The 20,312-nt window shown below is 41.8% G+C and overlaps 1 protein-coding gene across 4 annotated transcripts in view; it reads right to left on the bottom strand.

Annotated features, from left to right (window-relative positions):
• Window positions 1–792: 792 nt before the first annotated feature.
• Window positions 793–20,312, bottom strand: part of src (SRC proto-oncogene, non-receptor tyrosine kinase) — a 33,779-nt gene continuing 14,259 nt past the window's right edge. Inside the window, exons 2-14 of one of the 4 annotated variants that reach the window (XM_086104961.1) lie at window positions 16,715–16,978; window positions 16,222–16,321; window positions 15,448–15,465; window positions 13,946–14,044; window positions 11,413–11,439; window positions 11,176–11,279; window positions 7,151–7,300; window positions 6,234–6,389; window positions 5,874–6,053; window positions 4,463–4,539; window positions 4,058–4,211; window positions 3,829–3,960; window positions 793–2,885 (exon numbers count right to left, since the gene is read on the bottom strand). In XM_086104961.1, coding sequence (XP_085961087.1) covers window positions 2,677–2,885; window positions 3,829–3,960; window positions 4,058–4,211; window positions 4,463–4,539; window positions 5,874–6,053; window positions 6,234–6,389; window positions 7,151–7,300; window positions 11,176–11,279; window positions 11,413–11,439; window positions 13,946–14,044; window positions 15,448–15,465; window positions 16,222–16,321; window positions 16,715–16,970 — 1,662 coding nt within the window. In that variant the 5' untranslated portion in view covers window positions 16,971–16,978 and the 3' untranslated portion in view covers window positions 793–2,676. Of the gene's footprint in view, window positions 2,886–3,828; window positions 3,961–4,057; window positions 4,212–4,462; window positions 4,540–5,873; window positions 6,054–6,233; window positions 6,390–7,150; window positions 7,301–11,175; window positions 11,280–11,412; window positions 11,440–13,617; window positions 13,639–13,945; window positions 14,045–15,447; window positions 15,466–16,221; window positions 16,322–16,714; window positions 16,979–20,312 lie in introns of all 4 variants that reach the window. The other 3 variants (XM_086104976.1, XM_086104968.1, XM_086104984.1) reach the window with 3 other exon arrangements.

The following is a 20,312-nucleotide window of genomic DNA, read 5'->3' as shown; positions in this document are numbered from 1 at the left end:
GTTTAACGATCCCTGCGTGCACCCGCAGCGGTCCGGGGACAGGTAGAGAAGCAATACATTTCAGAAAACTGGAGAAGGAGCATATGGGTGCCTTTTGACCAGCCCGATTTTTCAAGTTGTTCATCATGGCTATTTTTGTCCGCGCACATCATGTGTAATTTTAACTTGAAATATATATATATATTTTTTAAATTCTTGCTTTTATTGCATTACGTGTTAGATCAACATCAATTCTTGCCATTAAAAATGAAATGTAAAGGTATCATTGACACTTGTGCCATAATATGCAGTTATCAAATACATATGACATCCACACAGATAGAATGACTAATTAATATAGATGTGAAAAAATATTAAATTTACCAAATTGTGACACAAACTCAATGCCGGAGACATACTTTGTTTTCTTTGTACCACTGTTTATTTATTTATTTTTAAATATTGCTAATAACGCAGAGATGTGTAACCCATTAGCAATAACACAGATTTTTACGAAGCATTTCTTGTGCAGTGACGGAAAAACAGAAAAACTCCCTCTGACCTCGCTTGTGTAAACAAATGGCCACCTCTTGTTTGTACTCCGTAAATGGCATGAATATGACGGTAAAATCCAGTGAATAACCCCCCCCCCCCCCGCAAATCGGCTTTTTTTTCGTCTTATGTTTATTCTTATTATTATATAGTAGATTGTATGATACGGTCCTTCAATTTGCTGCTATGCTTTACTATCAGTAGATGATATGAATCCTATAAACTGAAATCACACATAAAACAATTCACTCTGCAAAAAAATGTGTATTATATATATTTTTAATTCAAGCAAATTACTAAAATTGGAACAATATTCAGGAAGATTTATCACAAAGCTTTGTCATAATTCCCATTGAATACAGTAGAAAAGATTATGTACCGTAGCGGAATCACCAATTTATATGTTAAAAAAAACTGCATAGTTGAAGCCCACAGGAACTGTCCTTGGCTTGTTGACAAGGCAGCATACTTGCAATATGGCGCTTTTTGTGCATGTACAGTATATTTCAAAAATTTTACTTGTAAAAGCACAATTGAGGCAATGCTAAAGAACTAAATTGAGTTCACAGGACTAGGATGCTGCATCTTCGGTGCCACAATAATCATGCGTACCTCTGAACGACGATGCACCTCCTCATGCATCACCAGAATGATTGTGAAAAATAATCGACATGTAAACACGTAGGGCTGGTGGACGATCATATACCTGTCTTTCTCCAAAAACAACCAAAACGTTTGATAGATACTGTATACATGCGTAAATAATCATACCTGCAACGCAAAAGTGTTTTTATATACTAAATACATCATTTGACGTTACAGAATTCAGAACTGAAAAGATTAAAGTTGATTATGTAGAAAGGAGTATTGGGTGGTCACAGTCAAAAGAAAAATAGAATAAACTTGCACAAGAGATACTGTTACAAGATCAATCCTAACATTCCAAGAATAAAATTGTAATATGAGGAAAAAAGTTGCAATATTACAAGAAAATATACGTCTACGGCTAGTGTGCATGTTTAAGATCGTATTACCTTCAACATTTTGATTCCATTCCCATATTAAAATGCATTTTGGTCAAAGTACATCATTCCTGCAACTACATAATTATGAGTATTTTTTTTTTTACAGACTTTTCTTTTATGCATGGGCCAGAATTGACGCAATTGCGTGACGCTCAAGGCAAAAAGGGTTATTTTTAAATGAAATAAATTATAAAGATGACATATGTGTTTATATACAAATTATAAACATTCAATATATTTACACTTGCATTTATTTTAAAAATACCAAATCATTTGCCGTGCATGAAGTGCTTGGGAGGGCTTCCTAAAAGGTAGTCTGAAGCAGAAACATGTGATCAGTGATAATCTTAGAAAGCCAGCACGAGTACCATTAAGATAAATAAAGTTTTCTGAATCTGAATTAATTCCAGTGTATGGTTGTGCTAGAAATGCACACAAAATACAAGGGGCCAAAATAATTTGAGAAACATTAATGAAGAATCACCTGTTTTTAATTCAAATGCTTGAAACTGGTACAGTTTAAACCATGTGAAAAAAGTCACTGTCGTACCTTTGCACTGTGGATGGGAGTAGAAAAATGTCATTGGCACAAACGTTTTTTGCTGCAAAATTCTGCTCCTCTCCATCCTGAGATGAACATTTATTATCAGTAGCCATTTGTTTTGCCACAACTGATTTCAGACAGACCTTGCCTCCAGTTGCGGGGAGTCAAAAATAAAACGTACAAGAAAGCCAAAGGTTTGCAACTGAACTCATCCCACTGATGGCAGTCTGAAGATCAGAATTTAAAAAAATAAAATAAAATAAAAAATGGAAGACTGCAAGCCAGCGTTGAACAGATAACAGTGGAAAAAAATTCTCAGTGCTACTTTGCAGCAATGTTTTTTTATGTGTCAACGTCACCAACTTCAGGAAAGAGGGCCCAATTCCTCGGTGACACACACACACACACACGCACACAAAAAAAAAAAGACGTGTATGAGAGCACAGTTGGATTCCTCTTTTGGAACACTGTGGTCTTCGTGGCAGTCACTTTGGACAAAACTGGAAGTTGCTGCTGATTGGACTGAAATGTTTCCGCCATTGAGGCTGGTTTTACATTTTTCATGCACACGCTGCCTCACAAGTTCTCCCCGGGCTGGTACTGAGGCTCGGTGGATGTGAAGTAATCCTCCAGGAAGCCCTGCAGATACTCAAAGGTGGGCCTCTCCTCAGGTTCTTTCCTCCAGCAGGTCATCATCAGCTCGTGCATAGATTCCGGGCACTCTGCAGGGCACGGCATCCTGTATCCGCGCTCCACCTGGTCCAGAACCTCACGGTTCACCATACCTGGAAGATGGTGAGAACACTCATGACCCACACACTCCTCCACAGTTTCAAAGACTTGACTGTCCCACTTCAAAGAGAAAGTGACTAAACCCCTCGTATTTTTGCAAATATGTTCTTATACCGTATTGTCCGCACTAAAAGGCGCACCTAAAAGCCTTCCATTTTCTTAAAAGCTCACAGCGCGCCTTAAAATCCGATGCGCCTTGTGTATGGTCATTATGGTAATATGTCAACCCCCAAATGGCTCCTTGCTAGAGACATGCTTACAACGCAGAGTTCAAACTTAAGGCGATCGGTTTCGCAGTTGAACACGGAAATAGAGCAGCGGCAAAAGAGCTCAACGTTCACGAGTCAATGTTATAACTTGCTGTTGGTTAATAAGTGAACTGTGTCGCTGCTTTATGAAATACGTTTTACTGACATCTGATCGTCGCTATATAAATCAGGGTGTAGTGTTCTGTTGGCATTTCCTTGAGCGTAGTTCTACCTAGTGGATGCATTGTAGATTGCGTCTTATAACACCAATATATGAAAACAATTACAAAATCCAGTGTGCCTTTTAGTGTGGAAAATATGGTAGTTTTAGTGGGACAGCAAAGAAAACTAAATAATCGAACTTTTCTACAATGAAGAGTAGCCCATGTATAAAAAATTCGTCGTCAGCTGGTCTAACAGTGTATATTGACAGTAATATAGTAGACAGACTGTTGAAGGTCAACATGTGTAGTACGTGAAATAAGACATTTATTAGAACTCAAGGGAACATGGTGTAATTTAATGTAATCATAAGTTATTTTATGGATTTATTTATTTATTTGAACTCCCCACGTGTAGAGAACAGCCAACAGGTGGTGGCATTGCCTCACTTGCCCACCCTGACCACATGTCCCTGGCGGTAAAACGAGCAAACTGGAAAAACATGACCTAAATAAACATGGCTTGCCTGGATAGGGCACTCTTCCTTTGGTGGCCAGTTCGGTCAGCAAGATCCCGAATGACCAGACATCAGATTTAATGGTGAAACGTCCGTAGTGAGCCGCCTCGGGAGCCGTCCACTTGATGGGGAACTTGGCTCCTGCACAATAAGTTACAACACAGTGTCGCCTTACAAGAATGAATGCCAGCATTCCCATTGCGGAAATCCCAGCTGCAGGTCGACTCCTTCTACTGACCTTGTCTGGCTGTGTATTCGTTATCCTCGATGAGACGAGCCAAGCCAAAATCAGCCACTTTACAAACCAGGTTATCTCCTACTAGGATGTTGGCGGCTCTTAGGTCTCTGTGCACGTAGTTCATCCTCTCCACATAAGCCATCCCTGAAGCAATCTGACCAAGAAGCAGGACCATAAACTAAACCAGAATACTAATTTCCCCCCTAAACTACAAATGCCGTGGGTGACCCCAGTGTATCCCGTCGTGCAACTCCAATTGTGTGTAATTTCTTATCCTTGTCTGTCCTTTGAATGGTGATACAAAAATGGCGTAAAAGGGAAGCTATAACCATTCTTGGCTCAATGACACTGACAAATGATACCAAAAAAAAATGTACAGTATATTGCTATATAATATATGCTGACCTGTGATGCCATATCAACCAGCTGAGGGAGTCGGAGCATCTTGCCCATTTCACCTTTGAGGAAGTCCAGTAAGCTACCTGCAGGCAGGTACACAGAGAGTGGGAGAACATTAGAACACAGCTTAAAGGTTTTTATGGAGTTAAAGGGGAGGTCAAGTCACAAATTTTAGTCACTCTTTGCAGCCCCACTAGTCTGAACACAGTATTCCAAATAATATAGCGTGCGTTTAACCCGCGCTGCAAGAAGGAGAGATACCGACGCTCGTTCCTACCGACTGCTGTCAGGCTGCTGAATAAAAATAATAACAATAATAATAATAATAATAATTTAAATGATGTGAAAAACAACTGTAAATAGCACTGCGATTTATCCATTTTGTATTTATATTGCACTTAATTGAACGGTGTTTGTTTGTTTTTTTCTTCTTTCTTCTTTCTACCCACATTCTTGCTGCTGTAGGCTGTAAATTTCCCCAGTGTGGGACAAATAAAGGATATCTTAATTTTAATGTGAATTCAGCATTAAAAGCCACCCAATTTTAACCATCTCATGGGCGGCCATTTTGCAAGTTGCTGTCGACTGATACTCAGGTAACAACCAATAATGGCTCACCTGTTTTATGAGTTTGGTCATAAGATTGAAGCAAGCTGATCTGTTTGGCTGGCTTCTGTTGAATCTAACTAATAAAGTAACTTGTAGCACAACTTGCTTACTTTTAAAATAAAATTCTCTCTCTCTCATTTATAGGATTGTGTAGGCTAAAATTAAGTTTCTACTTAATAATTAAGAGTTAATTAATTAAGAGTCCACGTATCTACGTAGTTGTTGGTTATGTGCTCATATAAAAACGACACTATTGATTTATGACAATGAGTGGGGGAAACAAGCTTATAATACAAACAATACTTTACACTCATTAAACCTCTATTTGAAGTGAAGTCGTTTGGACGTGTCACATCTGTCACACAGTCTGTCGCTTTCTCAACTCTTTTGACTAGGCTTCTTTATACCAGGCTATGTGGATGTATTTTAGGAGTATATTTTGGCTCGTCTCTCCCTCCAAGCAATCTATGAAGTCAAACCCGCCGCCGTGCCGCTGGCTGTAGGTGAGGTGCATGCCTGCAGTTCTGATAGTGTTACTCACTCAATCATTCATATTTTTTTCTTAAACAGAAACCTAATATTGTGTAGTATAAAACTTAGATGCTATGTTGTATTTGGCAATACATTTGCATATTTGGTTAATTTGTAGCTTTTTGACCTTTAAATGTTTAGAAAATGAATAAAAATGATCTTTTTCACCTGATAGAGAATTAGATGAAAATCACATGATGGGATCATTTCAGGACATCTCTATATCACAATTAGTCAGAAAACGAATCAACATTCAAGTGCTCAAGTCCATGCCAACCTTTTCCCATGTATTCAGTGACGATGTAGATGGGTTCCTCTGACACCACGGCATAAAGCTGGACGAGCTTTTCGTGCCTCAGCTTCTTCATGACCTGGGCCTCCTCCAGGAAGGCTTCCGGGGACATGGTGCCAGGTTTCAGAGTCTTGATTGCCACTCGGGTTGTACCGTTCCACGTTCCTGATAAAAGACGCAAGTGCTGTCAAATATGACCAGCCAACCAGTAAAAACCAAAGTCACAAAAAAACAAACTCTTCGACAGTGAGCTTTCAAGTCCCTAAGTTGCCAGAAACAACTTTTTTTTCCCTCCATAGTCTTTAGTTCAATGGCAATACCGAGCTAAATAAAAGCCATGCTTACCCATCCAAACCTCTCCAAAGCAGCCCTGTCCGAGCTTGAGGTCGAGACGAAGCGACTCTCTGGGGATCTCCCAGGCATCTTTGGCTAAGCCCTGAGTCTGAGGCTTCAGCACTGGACAGATGTCTGTCAGACTGTGACACAACCCATCAGCGTGTTCTGGAGGCATGAGACAACAGTGTTGCTGTTAGCAGGTCAGTGATAATATTCTGCTAAATACACAAGGAATCACGTGGAGTGGCTAAATGTACAAACAGTATTAGAAGTCGGTGGGAGCAAAAAGTCATTAAAATCAGCAATGGATTTACTTTGACAAGGAATAATAATTCCTGAAAGTGAAGGTTGGTTGAACATTTTGACTCAGAGAGAGTCTAAGAAAAAAACGAATCAAACTTTAAACCTCAACTACTTCTCCAATCCAAGTTGAAAGAATTTCCTGGTGTGACAAAGACTGTTTTAAAATTGCGCCCTGCTTGGTCATTCTAAAACAATTTTCTGTTTGGTCAAATGCTGGGATACTGTTAGTGATCTTCTGGTGACACCAGTACATCTTTTTGACACCAACACTCTCCTATCCATTCTCTAACTCACTTTTGATGTCATTTTGAAAAAAAGCGTTTGGGCCTAGAAATCACTCTTCTTCCACACGACTCTTGTACACATCAGCACTTTGGCATCTCTTCTATCAGCCTAGCACATTGGCGCCATCTTGTGGCAGTACAGAAGACAGTCAAGTAAGAGTTGCTAGGCCTGTCCATGTTCGCCACGGTTGACACGGTAGCAGAGGCTACAGGAGGAGCAGCCTTCAAAGGATCCAGCCTGCTTAGCATCCTTCGGAAGGATGCAGCCTATGAATTTGGACACAGCTATAGATAGAAGACTAAGTCATGATGATGATTCAATGAAGCAAATCAACTCACTGCGATAGTGATTGACAAGCTGCTGCAGAGTGCTAAACTGTGTGCGGGATGTGATGTAAAAGCCGCCGCTGTCCAACTTCCTGATCTTGTAGTGTTTCACATTCAGCCCCTTGGTGTTGTCGTAGTCCAGCACAGACAAACAATAGGCACCTGCATAGAGACACATGACACGACAGAAATGTAACATAACCACTGTGGTTATCTCATCACAGAAGACTAACAATAATCCCAAACACTTCCGTCTCACCTGTTTGAATGAAAAACGACATAAGCAAATGAGGCAGTGCAATACTGTGGTGCTTGTGACGGGCAATTAAAAAGTAGTAAAACCAATGTAATTTAAACTTGCTAACACAGTAAGATCATGTTTCCCCCCCAAAATTTCATGTTTTTCAGTTTAAATACATGTTCAAAGGTTCATTCAAAAAATTTTCTTCAAGCCTTTCCTCTTCCTATCCACCATTTTGGAAACTACATCATTGTTAGATGCATGTCAGAAGCTGATGGCTGTAATTGAGCTTTTGCGGCATTTAATCAGGTGCGCTTTGTAATCCGGAAATTACGGTATATGTAAAATAGTATAGTAGTAGCATGTATACTGTGTGTATATCTATATATGCACCAGAGAGAGAGAGAGAGAGCGAGAGAGAGGTTATAGCCAAGAATCCACTGCAACTATGACCAGCAATGTGGTCTTAACGCCACCAGGGGGCAATCTCAATCAAGTCAAATGTCTGAATCACAGCACCAGCCCCCCCAGCAGCTGGCAATGCCCCCACCTTCTTCATGTATCAAGTGGGCGATAATGGCCCGTGGTTGTTCAGGCCTCAGCTCCTCACTGACCTAATTCTGTCGGGCTTACCCAGCCAGCCAAGAAGGACCTCCACATTGCTCCTTCTCACAGTCATATCCGCCTCTGACATCTCTAAACTGTCCCTGTTTCTCATTTTAAGCAGGGCCTAATAACCAGAAATAGGACACACACACACACATACATAAACTGCTGAACCCAAAGGGAGAATGTGGCCTATCAGAAGCATCTTCAAACATGTCTGACAGGCATCTCATCAGACCTTATCCCATGTTACTATGTGAGGCCCCCACAGCTGAGAAAAAAAAAGCTTTATGTTTCACCCTTCTTGTTTGAACATGTTTGGACAGACCTGTCACTGAATTCAAGCGGATCAGCATGAACTCGAAATGAAAAAAAATGATGTGGCTATTAACGCATTCAGTACCAGCCAATTCTGGACCAAGTCTGAAAAGACGTTTAAAAACGTCTTTGGGAGTGAATGAGTTAAGAGCGACAACTATTCATTGGTTTGTGTTTTCTTTTTGTCCTTGCAATTGTAATTACTGGATGCTTTAATTTCCAATCCGTCTATCCATTTTCTTATAGTGACTGTCCTCAAAAGGTTTGTGAGTGAGGGCAGCCCCAACAAAGCTCTTTGCCAAGGTAAAATGGCAGAACTGTTCTGAGCCCCAAAGCTGTCACAATCGTGCCAAAATTTAAAGGGCTTGCTTACAGACAAACACTCGAAATTGTCCCGAGGTGTGAACGTGAGCTCAAATGGTTGTTTATCTCTGTGTGCCCTGCGATTGGCTGGCAACCAGTTCAGGGTGTACCCCGCCTACTACTCGAAGACGGCTGGGATAGGCTCCAGCATGCCCGCGACCCTCGTGAGAATAAGCAGATTAGAATATGGATGCTTAAAGACACATTTGGGGAACTAGGCAATTCACCTAAAAAATGACTGGTTGTGTAACTTCATATTTAATGGGTGGCCATGCAGTCCGGAGTACTTTCTAGACCCACTGTGGACCAAAAACTAGTTGTGGGAGAGGTGTCAGTTTACTTCCAAACCATTGTTGAGGTGTTTCTGCGAAAGGCATGAAATCCAATCCAACGCACTATTGAGTGTTGGCCAACATATGTGTGAAGGGTTTTAAATGACCCTTGAGGCATTGCTTTTTGCGATTTGGGCAAACTATGGCAGGCGTCAAGTCATACCGAGTCCAGGTCTGCACCAATTACAGTAGAAAAATAAAAGCTCCTGAATATCCACTGGTTAAAGCACACTTTGATTCTCTCCTCTTTCATCTCAAACTGCTTCAAACAAAGCGTGTGACGGAAAAGTGGTTAGGACCGCACGACCGTCCGTGTTTTATGTTATGTGTTGTGTTTATTATTTTACTTTATGTTAACTGTTTTGTTAAGCGCTTTGTTACAGCTGCCGCTGTTGTGAAAGCGCTATATAAATCAGCATGTATTGTATTGTATTGTATTGCAATCTCTACTAGTGTCATCACCACGCCCACATTTTGACTTCAATACTATACCTGCAGAAAGTACATTGATACCGGTACTGAAACAATCAGTGCAAAACAACTCGAAATTCTTTGTCTGTCTATATTTTCGGGTAATAAGTACATTCGAGGCACAATGTCACCAAAACGTCACATTTGCAAACACTGGTAAAATGGGCGAAGAAACAACATTTTCGCTTTGAATGCTTCATCCACGCTGCCTGACACACAACCGTGCGAATTGTGTTCACTGTATATGGAAACGTGCCGCCAGACACACACAGCTTGTATTCCGCCTGACTCCACCAATGACAGAGTTGGAGCGCTTTTGCTGCATTTTTATCCTGAAGTACAGATATTTGTAAATTAAGCTATAACGTTATTTTAGCCCCCTAAAATGCACGCTATGGAACTGGTACCAGTATTTGGTGCAACACTAATCTGCACTTTATGTAGCTTTTAAGACTTGAAATGCACATCCACGTCAAGACATTCAGTATTCATTTGCAGCATGACTAAATATCCATTTGCTCAATGCCATATTTCCGCAAAGGGGAATTTTATCGTGCCACCACTATATTTCAATTTGTGTCAATGGACTCTGGATTTGAAAGCAAAACTAAAAGGGAGAAATCTAAAGACAAATCAAGACAGCAAGCAGATTGGGATGAGTATATTAAGTCACCTGTCCCTGGAATATAAACATTGACACATACAACGGTGTGGAGAAAGCAAGTCAGAGTTCACTGGAACGTAAATCACACAGTCCGACACCGTCTCCATGTAATGCAAAAACATGACTAATAATGCATAGGGAACTTGTTTACAACATGTTGCAAGACTCCCCATTTTAACTCGTTTGCGAAACGACATGCTGCTACTGATTTAGCTAGCAACAGAGTTCAAATACACTCACAGGTTCACTATTTATTGTCTACGTATGAACGGCAGTTACTGTTGTCACCTGGTTATGTCCTGAGGTGAAAAGGGAGGCATCGACTATAAACTGGATGGAATGTACTGTATACTTTAAATAGACATCCATCCATTTTCTAATCCGCGTATCCTTCCAAGTTATGCGCGGGGTGCTGGAGCCTATCCCAGCTGTTTTGGGGCAGCAGGTGGGACACCACCCGAAGTGGTTGCCAGCCAATCGCTGGACACACATAGACGAACAACCATCTGTTGTCACACTCACGCTGAGGGACAATTTAGACTGTTCCATTAACCTATCATGCATGTTTTTGGAATGTGGGAGGAAACCGGAGTACCTCGAGAAAACCCATGCGGGCATGCGGAAAACATGGAAAAACGCTACACAGGCAGGCTGGAGCCGGAATCTAACCCTCCACCTCTGCACTGTGAGGTCGACATGCTAACCAGTCAACCACCGTGCTGCCCTTTAAATAGACAATAACAATACAAGAGGAATAACCTAATGCAGCAGGAGATCAAGTCAAGAAATTAAAAATATAACCTAACAGCGCCAAGTAGAAGGTTTTATGATTGTGACATTTTATTCTAGAAAGTAATTCTATTTCTTATGGAAATGTTTTTTTGCAAATCCGAATTGGATGTCGACAAGCATCCCCCGAACAGACCACGTTTGACCTTTGAGCATCTCTTGTGCGAAGGTTTCGTGTGTGACTGTGACTTACTCTGCGATTCCCTTCCATTCCAATCGGACATATTGTGAGTGTCGGGGGGGTGAAGCTCACCTTTGGTGGTCTCGCTTTCCCTCACAAGGAACGTTCCTCTTCTATTCTCCAAACTGAGCAGCAATCTCTCGGAGTCGCGGCGGGTTATCTTGCCAAAAAACCACCTGATTTGGTCAAAGAGGAAAAAGAGAGAAGGCACAGGAAGGAGAGGGTTGGTGAAGGCCCAAAGAGTTGAGGCTAACGACGAGAAGAAGCAAACACATATGCACACACAATGCCATGACAACAGCCGCTTACCTGGACTCTGCAGTCAGTGTGAGATGACTGCAGAAGAAGGAAGGCAGAAGGTGAGATAAAGAGACGTGAAAGAAGGTTAGTTTAACATATCAAGACTGACGGTTCCCTCTTGGTGAGAACGAAAGGAGGAAGGAAGCGTTCTGTACGGACAAAAGTATGGGGACACATTCTGCCGGCAAGGCGAAAATGATGAAGAAATCTAGTTATTCTCCTTTTGGAGCTGAACCAGCTTCTCCTTCTTCTGGAAATTCTTTCGATAAGACAATGTGTGGACATTTGTCCATTTGTGAGCTCAGACGGGAATGATGATGAGAGGGCCTGCTGGCACTGCTTCCATCTCTCTTATGCCAAGGGTGTTTGATGGGTGTATTCTTCCACACCAAACTCATCCAAGCATCCCTTGATGGGCTTTGCTTGGAGCACTGGGAAGTCCTTCCCAAAACCTGTCCCACAAAGCTGGAAGAAGAGTTCAGTTACCCCAAATGTCTGACTGAGACCCGCTGCATACCCTGCGACGTGGCCGAACCCAACTGAACTGTGCGCAGTGTGTTTGCCTTCGGTAACTACCGGTACTTTTTATGAATGGTCAACCGTTGGCAGACCGTTTGTAGTTTTGTTTTATCATCTGAATTATAGATGAACGCTGTCCTATCGCAGATTTCCTGACCAATCAAAATTCATATATAATTTTTTTCTGATACAAAGGGAGATCCACCCGGCCACCTCCAAGCGTTACCAATACAAGACATAGATAACAGTGTGTGTGTGTGTGTGTGTGTCATGTATAATATCATTTACAATAATACTTAGTAATATATTAATTCATTGATTAATATTCATGTAAAATTCATATGTCTCTGTGGCTAGAAAGCAAAGCGTGGAGAGTCTCTGTCATCTACCCCAGTCAACGAATGGCACACTTATTGCCAACTGCCTTTCAAAAATCCCCACTGCCTCCTTTATTTCTCAGATATTTCCTCTCCTTTTGTTATTACAGTATCGCTACAGCGGGCAGAGCAATCTGCTTCTTCCTTGGAAATTGTGACAAATAGCAAAACAAACCACGTTGTTTGCAGTTTAAAAAAAAAAAACAGTTGAAAAGGGGTACCCAACAGCTGTTCGAAGGACCACTTGGTACCAGCTACAAACTCGCACAAACGCACGCACGCACGCAGTTACGCACACACACACACACGCGCACACGCACACACACACACACACACACACACACACACACACACACACACACACACACACACACACACACACACACACACACACACACACACACGTGCTGTTGAACAATGTTTTGTTTTGTTTTTTTGTATCAATGACATTTCAAGAGTGTGCTTCACCAGCCCTTGCCCTACTCGTTCTGCCCAGTAATTCCAAACATTTTTTAAAAAAAATTAATGAGTCAAACTGCTCAAACAGGTTCAAAACAAGCAAAAATAGCTGCGGTAGCCTACTTGATGTGTTACGCACACGTCGGAGAGTGAGGGGAACACGGAGTGCATAAGCTCAGCCCCAGGGTCTTCATAATCGATCGTGGGGGGCGGGGAGGGTATCAATGGCGAAGACACAAGCTGCCTCGATCAGTGCACAAGCCACGAATCAAACTTTGGCTGCCTGTCAGGCTGCTGGTGATAACATCGTTGGCTCAGCCCAGGGCCAGAGTTATTCATGAAAAGTTCAGGTAAACACTATAACCCACTAAGGACAGTATTCTATATACTAATATACATATCTGTATTCTTTTTATTTACTCTCTTAAGTGGAGCATATATCCTCCAAATGTACATTACCATCCGGCTGAGACTGCTCGTGAAACCCCTCTACCCCCGAGATCAACGGAATGGATGAACTGGTCTGTGGCCCAAAAAAAAAAAAAAAAAAAAAAAAGGTTGGGGTTCACTGCAGGAGAGAATAATGCACTGTATGCGGATCCTCCAAATGTTGTTTGTCAATTAGAACACAATGCGACTCAGTCCAGTGCGACGACTTGGTATGTGTGCGAGGGTCAGTCGCCAGGTGTGAATCGCTGACTATAATTTGTCTGCGATTGTCCAGTTCAGTCATGTTCGGCCGCATCGCTCAGTGATTAGTCACCGTAAGATGAAGAATTAGGGTTCAGTGACAATAAAGGACTCAAGTCCAACCTCTGATTGATTAATTAATACATTAATAAAGTATGTGTCTCAGTACCTTTGTCCATATCGTGCATCGCTGTAGCAAACAGAAATAGTTTGACATGCAGGAAGCAAGATTAGTCACTCACAGATTGAAGAGTGATTATGAAACTGTTCATCAGGTTCACGTGTTTGGCTTGTCATAAGTGACAGATTTTTTTTTTTTGTTGTGTGTGGGGTTTTTTTTCACTTTGATGACATTTGGCTGCAGTCATTTGGCACGTCAATGACTTTCCATTTACAAAATTCTTAACTGGGATGCTTTAGTGCTCATTAAAATGAGTGCAAGGGTGGCATGCAAGACAGATAAAAGTGTCGATAAATTCAATAGAAAAATGCTATACTCTTCTGCCTGGATAGAGTCGGACGGAGCCACATAATTGCTGGGAATATATCCACTCTCTCCGGTGGTCAGGGAGCGTGCCAGCCACCAGTCTCCCTCTCTGCAACGACAACACACATCGCATGAGACACAAAAAACACACACATTGACAACAATGGGCAGTGTGAATATTTAGGACAAGGTTGGGGGCATTCAAATTCCGATCATCATGCGCCGGCAGAGATGGGCATGATAAATATCATAGGTTTTTGATCATTAAGAAATTCATCAATGGGGGTTTTATCAATTTGCCATTTGGTTTTAATCAACAGGCTTAAGTTGAGCAGTCGCTACATCTCGAAGCAATTGAGGTGTCATGGACTTAAATACCAAGAATCAGTCGATTGGTGCCATTAAATTAGACCCTATTAGTTTGTTGCTTCACCAGGCTACTCTCGCGATCAAAACATAATGTAAAATAAGAAAGCCACGGGAATGTGTGTGAGATTTTATATATATATATATCACACACACAATTATATTCATTTTATTTGGTTTCTGAACCACATTTCAGAATTTCAGTAAACCAATTCTGATTCCAATTCAGTTTAAAATTCTTCATTCACTTTGAAAGCTTATTTCATTGAAAGTCTTCATCAAAGCACTTCATGATGTGGATGGTCCCCGTCCTTTTTTCTATGACAGGTGGTCAAATACTGTATATTAAACTTGAACATTAAAATAAAGAAAGAAAGAAAGAAAACAACATTACATCAATTTTTGGTATTTCTATGAATGCCCATCCCTAATTAAGACACAATGGGACATGCAAACGTGGGTAATATGACAATGGAACGAGATTGTGTTTGTATGCTGATCATGATTAGGGATCAGCTCCTGAAGCTTTGCAGCACTGCAATGACCATCTACAGTGCTGAAAACTCGAAGACAAACGTGACTGGACTACAGAGGGGCGGGGCCAGTGTGGTTTGGATAACATTATTATGCACACTTTGGGTAAGGCAAGCAAACACATCGGCAGGCGGCACATCTAGGATGCCTTCACACAGAGAGTTGTCAATCAGTTGAGTTAGTAAAGTTGGTACGTTTACCCCCGGTTGTCCCCCCCCCAAAGAGTCAATATTCCAAGTGGACCAAAATACTTCATAACAAACCACGTAACCGTTACATGAATGTAAACAGGAATAAGGTTCCCTGTTGGGACTAGGAAGTGAGACAAGGCTAATCAACACAACATACAGTATTTTGTCCCTTATTGATAACCCCCAAAAATGATATGCACAATATCACAATATGCAGCACACCAGCAAATAGTCAAATGGAAGATGTAATCCCTTAATTAGCATGGTTCGGTATTCAGTTTGTTGGGTCTGCACTTGGGTTTGATCATTGCGTTTGGACTTTACACCAAGGGGGAAACTAAACGAGAGTTAAATTAAAACAGACTCAATGGCACTTGTGTGAAAGCACCCTTGAATGTAACTCCATTGCATCTTCACAAACCTGCAGTTCACTTTCCTCCTAGAAAAAAAGTGATGGATAAAGAAGAGAAATGATGGGGGGGGGGCATGGAGGAGCGGGGGTTGAGGGTGGAAAGAAAAGTGACAGTTACAAGCAGTGACAGAATAGCATAGCAGCAAGTATGGGAAAACCTTTAAGTGGACATGAATCAATATCACAATATCAACGTGACAATCTGCAAGTCACCGAGTACAACAATCCTCTAGGGAGGAGAATTAAGAGCGGGACTCTGGCTTAACTGGACCATTATCTTATCATTCTTGAGCCGATGCCGATCCAGGTCTTTGGCTCAAGGGGACCAGATACCGATAATCCACCACTGTACACACCGCCGCCGTCTAGGTCGACAGTTAGTTAGCGGGTAAGCAGCACAATGTTCATTGAACATCTATTGATTCATGAAGCGACCCCCCCAGCCCCCACCATAACCCCCTGACCTCATTTGACTACACCAGGAAGCTTGGGTTGTTCCCAGTAAATGTGAAATCAAGAAACAATGATGGAAAAAAAAATCGGACTTTGCTTCCGAGAGTTGTCAATTTACCGTATATTGTGTCGACTCACAACAGATGTTGTATAAAATATTTTCCCTGTCCAATGACCAACTTGGAAGTCAAGTTTGCGATGATTTTTATCACATATTTTACAACACCATATGAGATGTAACCGCCTTGATCCCCCCCCCCCACCACTCCCCCGCCCCACAAAAAAAAAAAAAAAAAAACACGGCAAAAATGTAATAGCAATATTCCTTACGTGTTGTTGACTATCTGGAGGCGTTCTCCCTTTCTGAACGAGAGATCGGAAGCCGTTCGAGACTCGTAGTCGTACAATGCCACGAAGGTTGTTATGCCTCCTGTGTGGAGAGGAAACATTCCTGAGTGTGTTACAGATATTCCTGAGGATGTACAATTAAGATGTCAGCATACCTCACGACTGTTCACTTCAGTAAGCAACCATAAATTAACTTGCATGCTTTGCTTGTGCTTTGCCTTTCTGATGAAAGTTACTTCAAAAGGTCGCCCATACACATGAGCATTTCTCAAAGTTTAAGTACTGTTCATCTTTTTTAATATTACGGTTTGTATGTAATGTACTAGGGCAGTTAACGTTACTTAAAACGTCTCCTGTATGGTTAGTATTTTATGATGGAAATGGGTTTACTCTGGAACGAACTGCAATCGATATTAAAACACAAAACAGACGGCTAAAAAGAAGACGACTACAGTTTTGAGCAAAGGCGTCTCACCCGCTAGTGTGATTCTGCTTGAAGAGGAATCATGACTACTGTTTTCCACGCCGCCAAACAAGGCGAGTTCGGCCTTAGTACTCATGGAATGGTTGCCACCGAGGATGCCCTCCACAGTGGTGCTACGACTGGGAGTTGAGGACTGCTGAGCGGAGTTCAGGTGGTGGCCGCCGGCCCCGCCTCCGGAGCTGAGGTTGGTATCGAGGCTGATGGTGCGCGGACCCGAGTCCTTGGGCTTACTTTTGGATCCCCCCATTGTGAGGCCTAGAGGGCATTGAAAGACAGGAGGGGTGTGGGGTGGGGGGATTGGAGGGTGGGAGTAAAATGAAGTGACAATTGAAAAATATGCAAGCCACTATAAAACATGAAGTTTTAACGCTTTCAGGGACGGCGGTTACTACAGTGGACAGCTTATCATGTTATCAGGTTACAGGATGCATGAAAGGGTTCAAATGAGTTGTTACCATCAAGGTTTCTTGCCTTGGACCCACGTTTTAGCCTAGTCACTAAGTGGCGACCCACTTTAACTGATGCAAATGTTGTTGTTTTTTTCAATAGTCTTTGACATAAATACCATCTACCGTCGCCAATGGTTGCAATTGTTCGCCCCTCACTGGGATCGGGGCTTCGGAACCACCGGTCATACCGGAGGCGATTAATGCTCGTGAATATACCTGAAATGCAGAAGTCTTTCTTAAATTAGTCGTGTCTATCAGTGATATGGTTAGGACCACGCCGTGATTGACAGCTTGACTGAGATCGGTGGTTTTCTTCTATTCCTGAAACGATTAAAGAAGCCTGGATGGAAATTGTGACTGGTAGAGAGGTGACAAGAACCCAAGTATTGATTTGGCCTGTGCAATACTTGCCAAGTTGTGTCAGATATCACCCTAATGACTGTTTTTGTTGCTTTGAAATTACTACAACCTGAAAGGCAGAAAAAAAAATAGAAATTTGGGCCATTTACAGGCTTTAGGGGTTTATGCTAGTCAGTCATTTATCCATCCATCCATTTTCCGAACCGCTTGATCCTCACTAGGGTCGCGGGGGGTGCCGGAGCCTATCCCAGCCGTCTTCGGGCAGTAGGCGGGGACACCCTGAATCAGTTGCCAGCCAATCGCAGGGCACACAGAGACGAACAACCATTCACGCCCACACTCACACCTAGGGACAATTTAGAGCGTCCAATCAGCCTGCCATGCATGTTTTTTCGGAACGTGGGAGGAAACCGGAGCACCCGGAGAAAACCCACGCAGGCCCGGGGAGAACATGCAAACTCCACACAGGGAGGCCGGAGCTGGAATTGAACCCGGTACCTCTGCACTGTGAAGCCGACGTGCTAACCACTGGGCTACCGGGCCGCCCGTCAGTCATTTAACAAACAAAAAAAAAGTCACGTGAAGAGTGGAATTTGGACCCAGAACCAGACAGGAGACGAAAGTGGCAATGTCAAAGCCTTTATATGGAAGAGCAGGGCTGGGCACAGCAGGGCATTGAAGCCTTAACGTAACGTTCTGAAAATATGTAACTGAGTCAAGCTTATATATAGAAAAACAAGCCCTGCCCTGTGTGATCAAATAAAGGACCAAAGTAACAAACAAACAAAAAAATCAAGGAAATAAAGGAGCAAAATTCGGTCAAAGTCACAACACAAAATTCGTTTTAAAAGGTGTCATTTAGGGATTTGTAAAAAAAAAAAATAAAAAAACAAGAATTTTGGAGCATGAACAAACCTTGGTAAACAGTTCTCAAAATGAAAGTGTTTGAAAATGATCCCGTAATCCTTTGTAAATCGGAAAGGAGTCTTTTCTGAAAAGAGTAGAGGAGTGTACTTTGCAACCAAAACGACCGCAATAGTTCAACACAGTTCTATTGAAGAGTTTGTGTTTCCAGCAACATGTTGCAAAGTGTACATCAATTACACTGCTGTGCTCAACAGAGTCATAACATTTAGAGATGTCAAACCTTAATTTCAGACGATTGCACAATGATGAAAGCTCTTCAAAAGATCATTTTCCATCAGATCTGAGAACAGGGCTATTGGGGGGGGGGGGGTTGCCGTTTTTAAACTTCAATATCTGTGAACGTACCCTAAGAAGTGTGATAATGATGATAGATTACATCCTTAGACATCAGATACATCGACCACTTTGTGTTAGACACACTGGAAAGTAACGGACAAGGAAAAGGAGAGTCATTAAACTGCATAGAGACAACAAGAACAAAAACCTCTTTGCCAGAAAAGTTGAAAGTTCATATGCCACTTGTGTGGGGGAAAATAAGATAAGATAAGAAAACCTAACAGAATGATGTAGGACATCAGCCGCATACCCAATACTGTATCAGATGCTGCTCCTCACAATCAAAACACACACACACACACATGCACACAACTGATCCATCCATTTTCTATACCGCTTATCATGCTTTTGACACGGAAGTCAGAGTTAACCGTGACACAATCAGTGACTCCAATTCAAATATTTGATTGTATCATTGATTAGACTATGGGGAAAGCAAAAAAAAAAAAAAACTAGAATGTCACTCAATACAGCAAAGACCTTCACCAAGGCCAAACTTACTTGGTTGATTATAAATTGAATTTTAGGCATTCCATAGAAGCTTTTGTTTTTCAATTTGGACGCTGAAGTAACAACAACGCTGAAATATATATTCTCGATCGGTTGCTCCAAAGTAAAGTCAGTCTAATTTTTTTGAGTGACGGTCGACAGATTATGCTGGCTAATAAATACAGAAGTTTAAAGGCTAATAATATAAATAACATGCAGATGAAGAGTCCATTTTGGCTCAGTGCCTCTTTTTTTTCCCTTCCCATTATGCTTTATATAGCACTCGAGAAGGAGCTGTAATCACAGCTTAGTGTGGGAATATGATTACACTAAGCCAAAGCTGCGCTATGGTAGAAAAATATGACCGCAGGGGGTTCTGCTATGAAAGGCTCATTTTCAGAGAAAGCTGATTTGAGAGCTGTAGTGACAAGTTGGCAGGGGTCAGAGTGCCCACAGGAAGCGCCAACATGCTCAGCCTGCCGAGCATTCCATGCATCACTTTCATTTCATCGTCATGTCTGCGTCACTCGAGAAAAGCTTGTACTTGATGACCGGAAGTCTGAGTCGCATACGGTCTAATATAACGCAAAATGTGTACAATTAAGAACCCGAACGTTCAAATAAGCTTCCTTAAACCAAAAAAAAAAAACACTAAAGAAATATAAATGAATGATAAATTCTGGTGCCATTTTTCTCAATTGATTTAGGTCAAGGGAGCATCGTGGGCTTAGTGGCGAGGACTTTCAATTGCCGACGGATTTTAATGCCAGAGTGAATAGTTGTTTGTATACATGTGCCCTGCAATTGGCTAGCAACCAGTCTAGGGTGTAACCGTCTCTCACCTGAAGTAAAATGTAACAGGGAGTTAATCCATTCTGCAAAAATTGGATTGCATGTGCTTTGCGACTGTTTAGATGACAAAAGAGCCATCCAAATTCAATCAGGATGGAGTAAAAATCGGATTTTGGCTGGCAGTCTGAACAAGGCCTGGCTTAGACCCTATTTCCATCCATCCATCCATTTACTAA

This window comes from Hippocampus guttulatus, chromosome 1, assembly GCF_054856545.1.
Source record: "Hippocampus guttulatus isolate MCC_2025c chromosome 1, RoL_Hgut_1.0, whole genome shotgun sequence".
Taxonomy (NCBI): Eukaryota; Metazoa; Chordata; class Actinopteri; order Syngnathiformes; family Syngnathidae; genus Hippocampus; species Hippocampus guttulatus.
The sequence above is the reverse complement of the archived record's forward strand: the minus strand, read 5'-3'. Positions and strand labels throughout refer to the sequence as shown.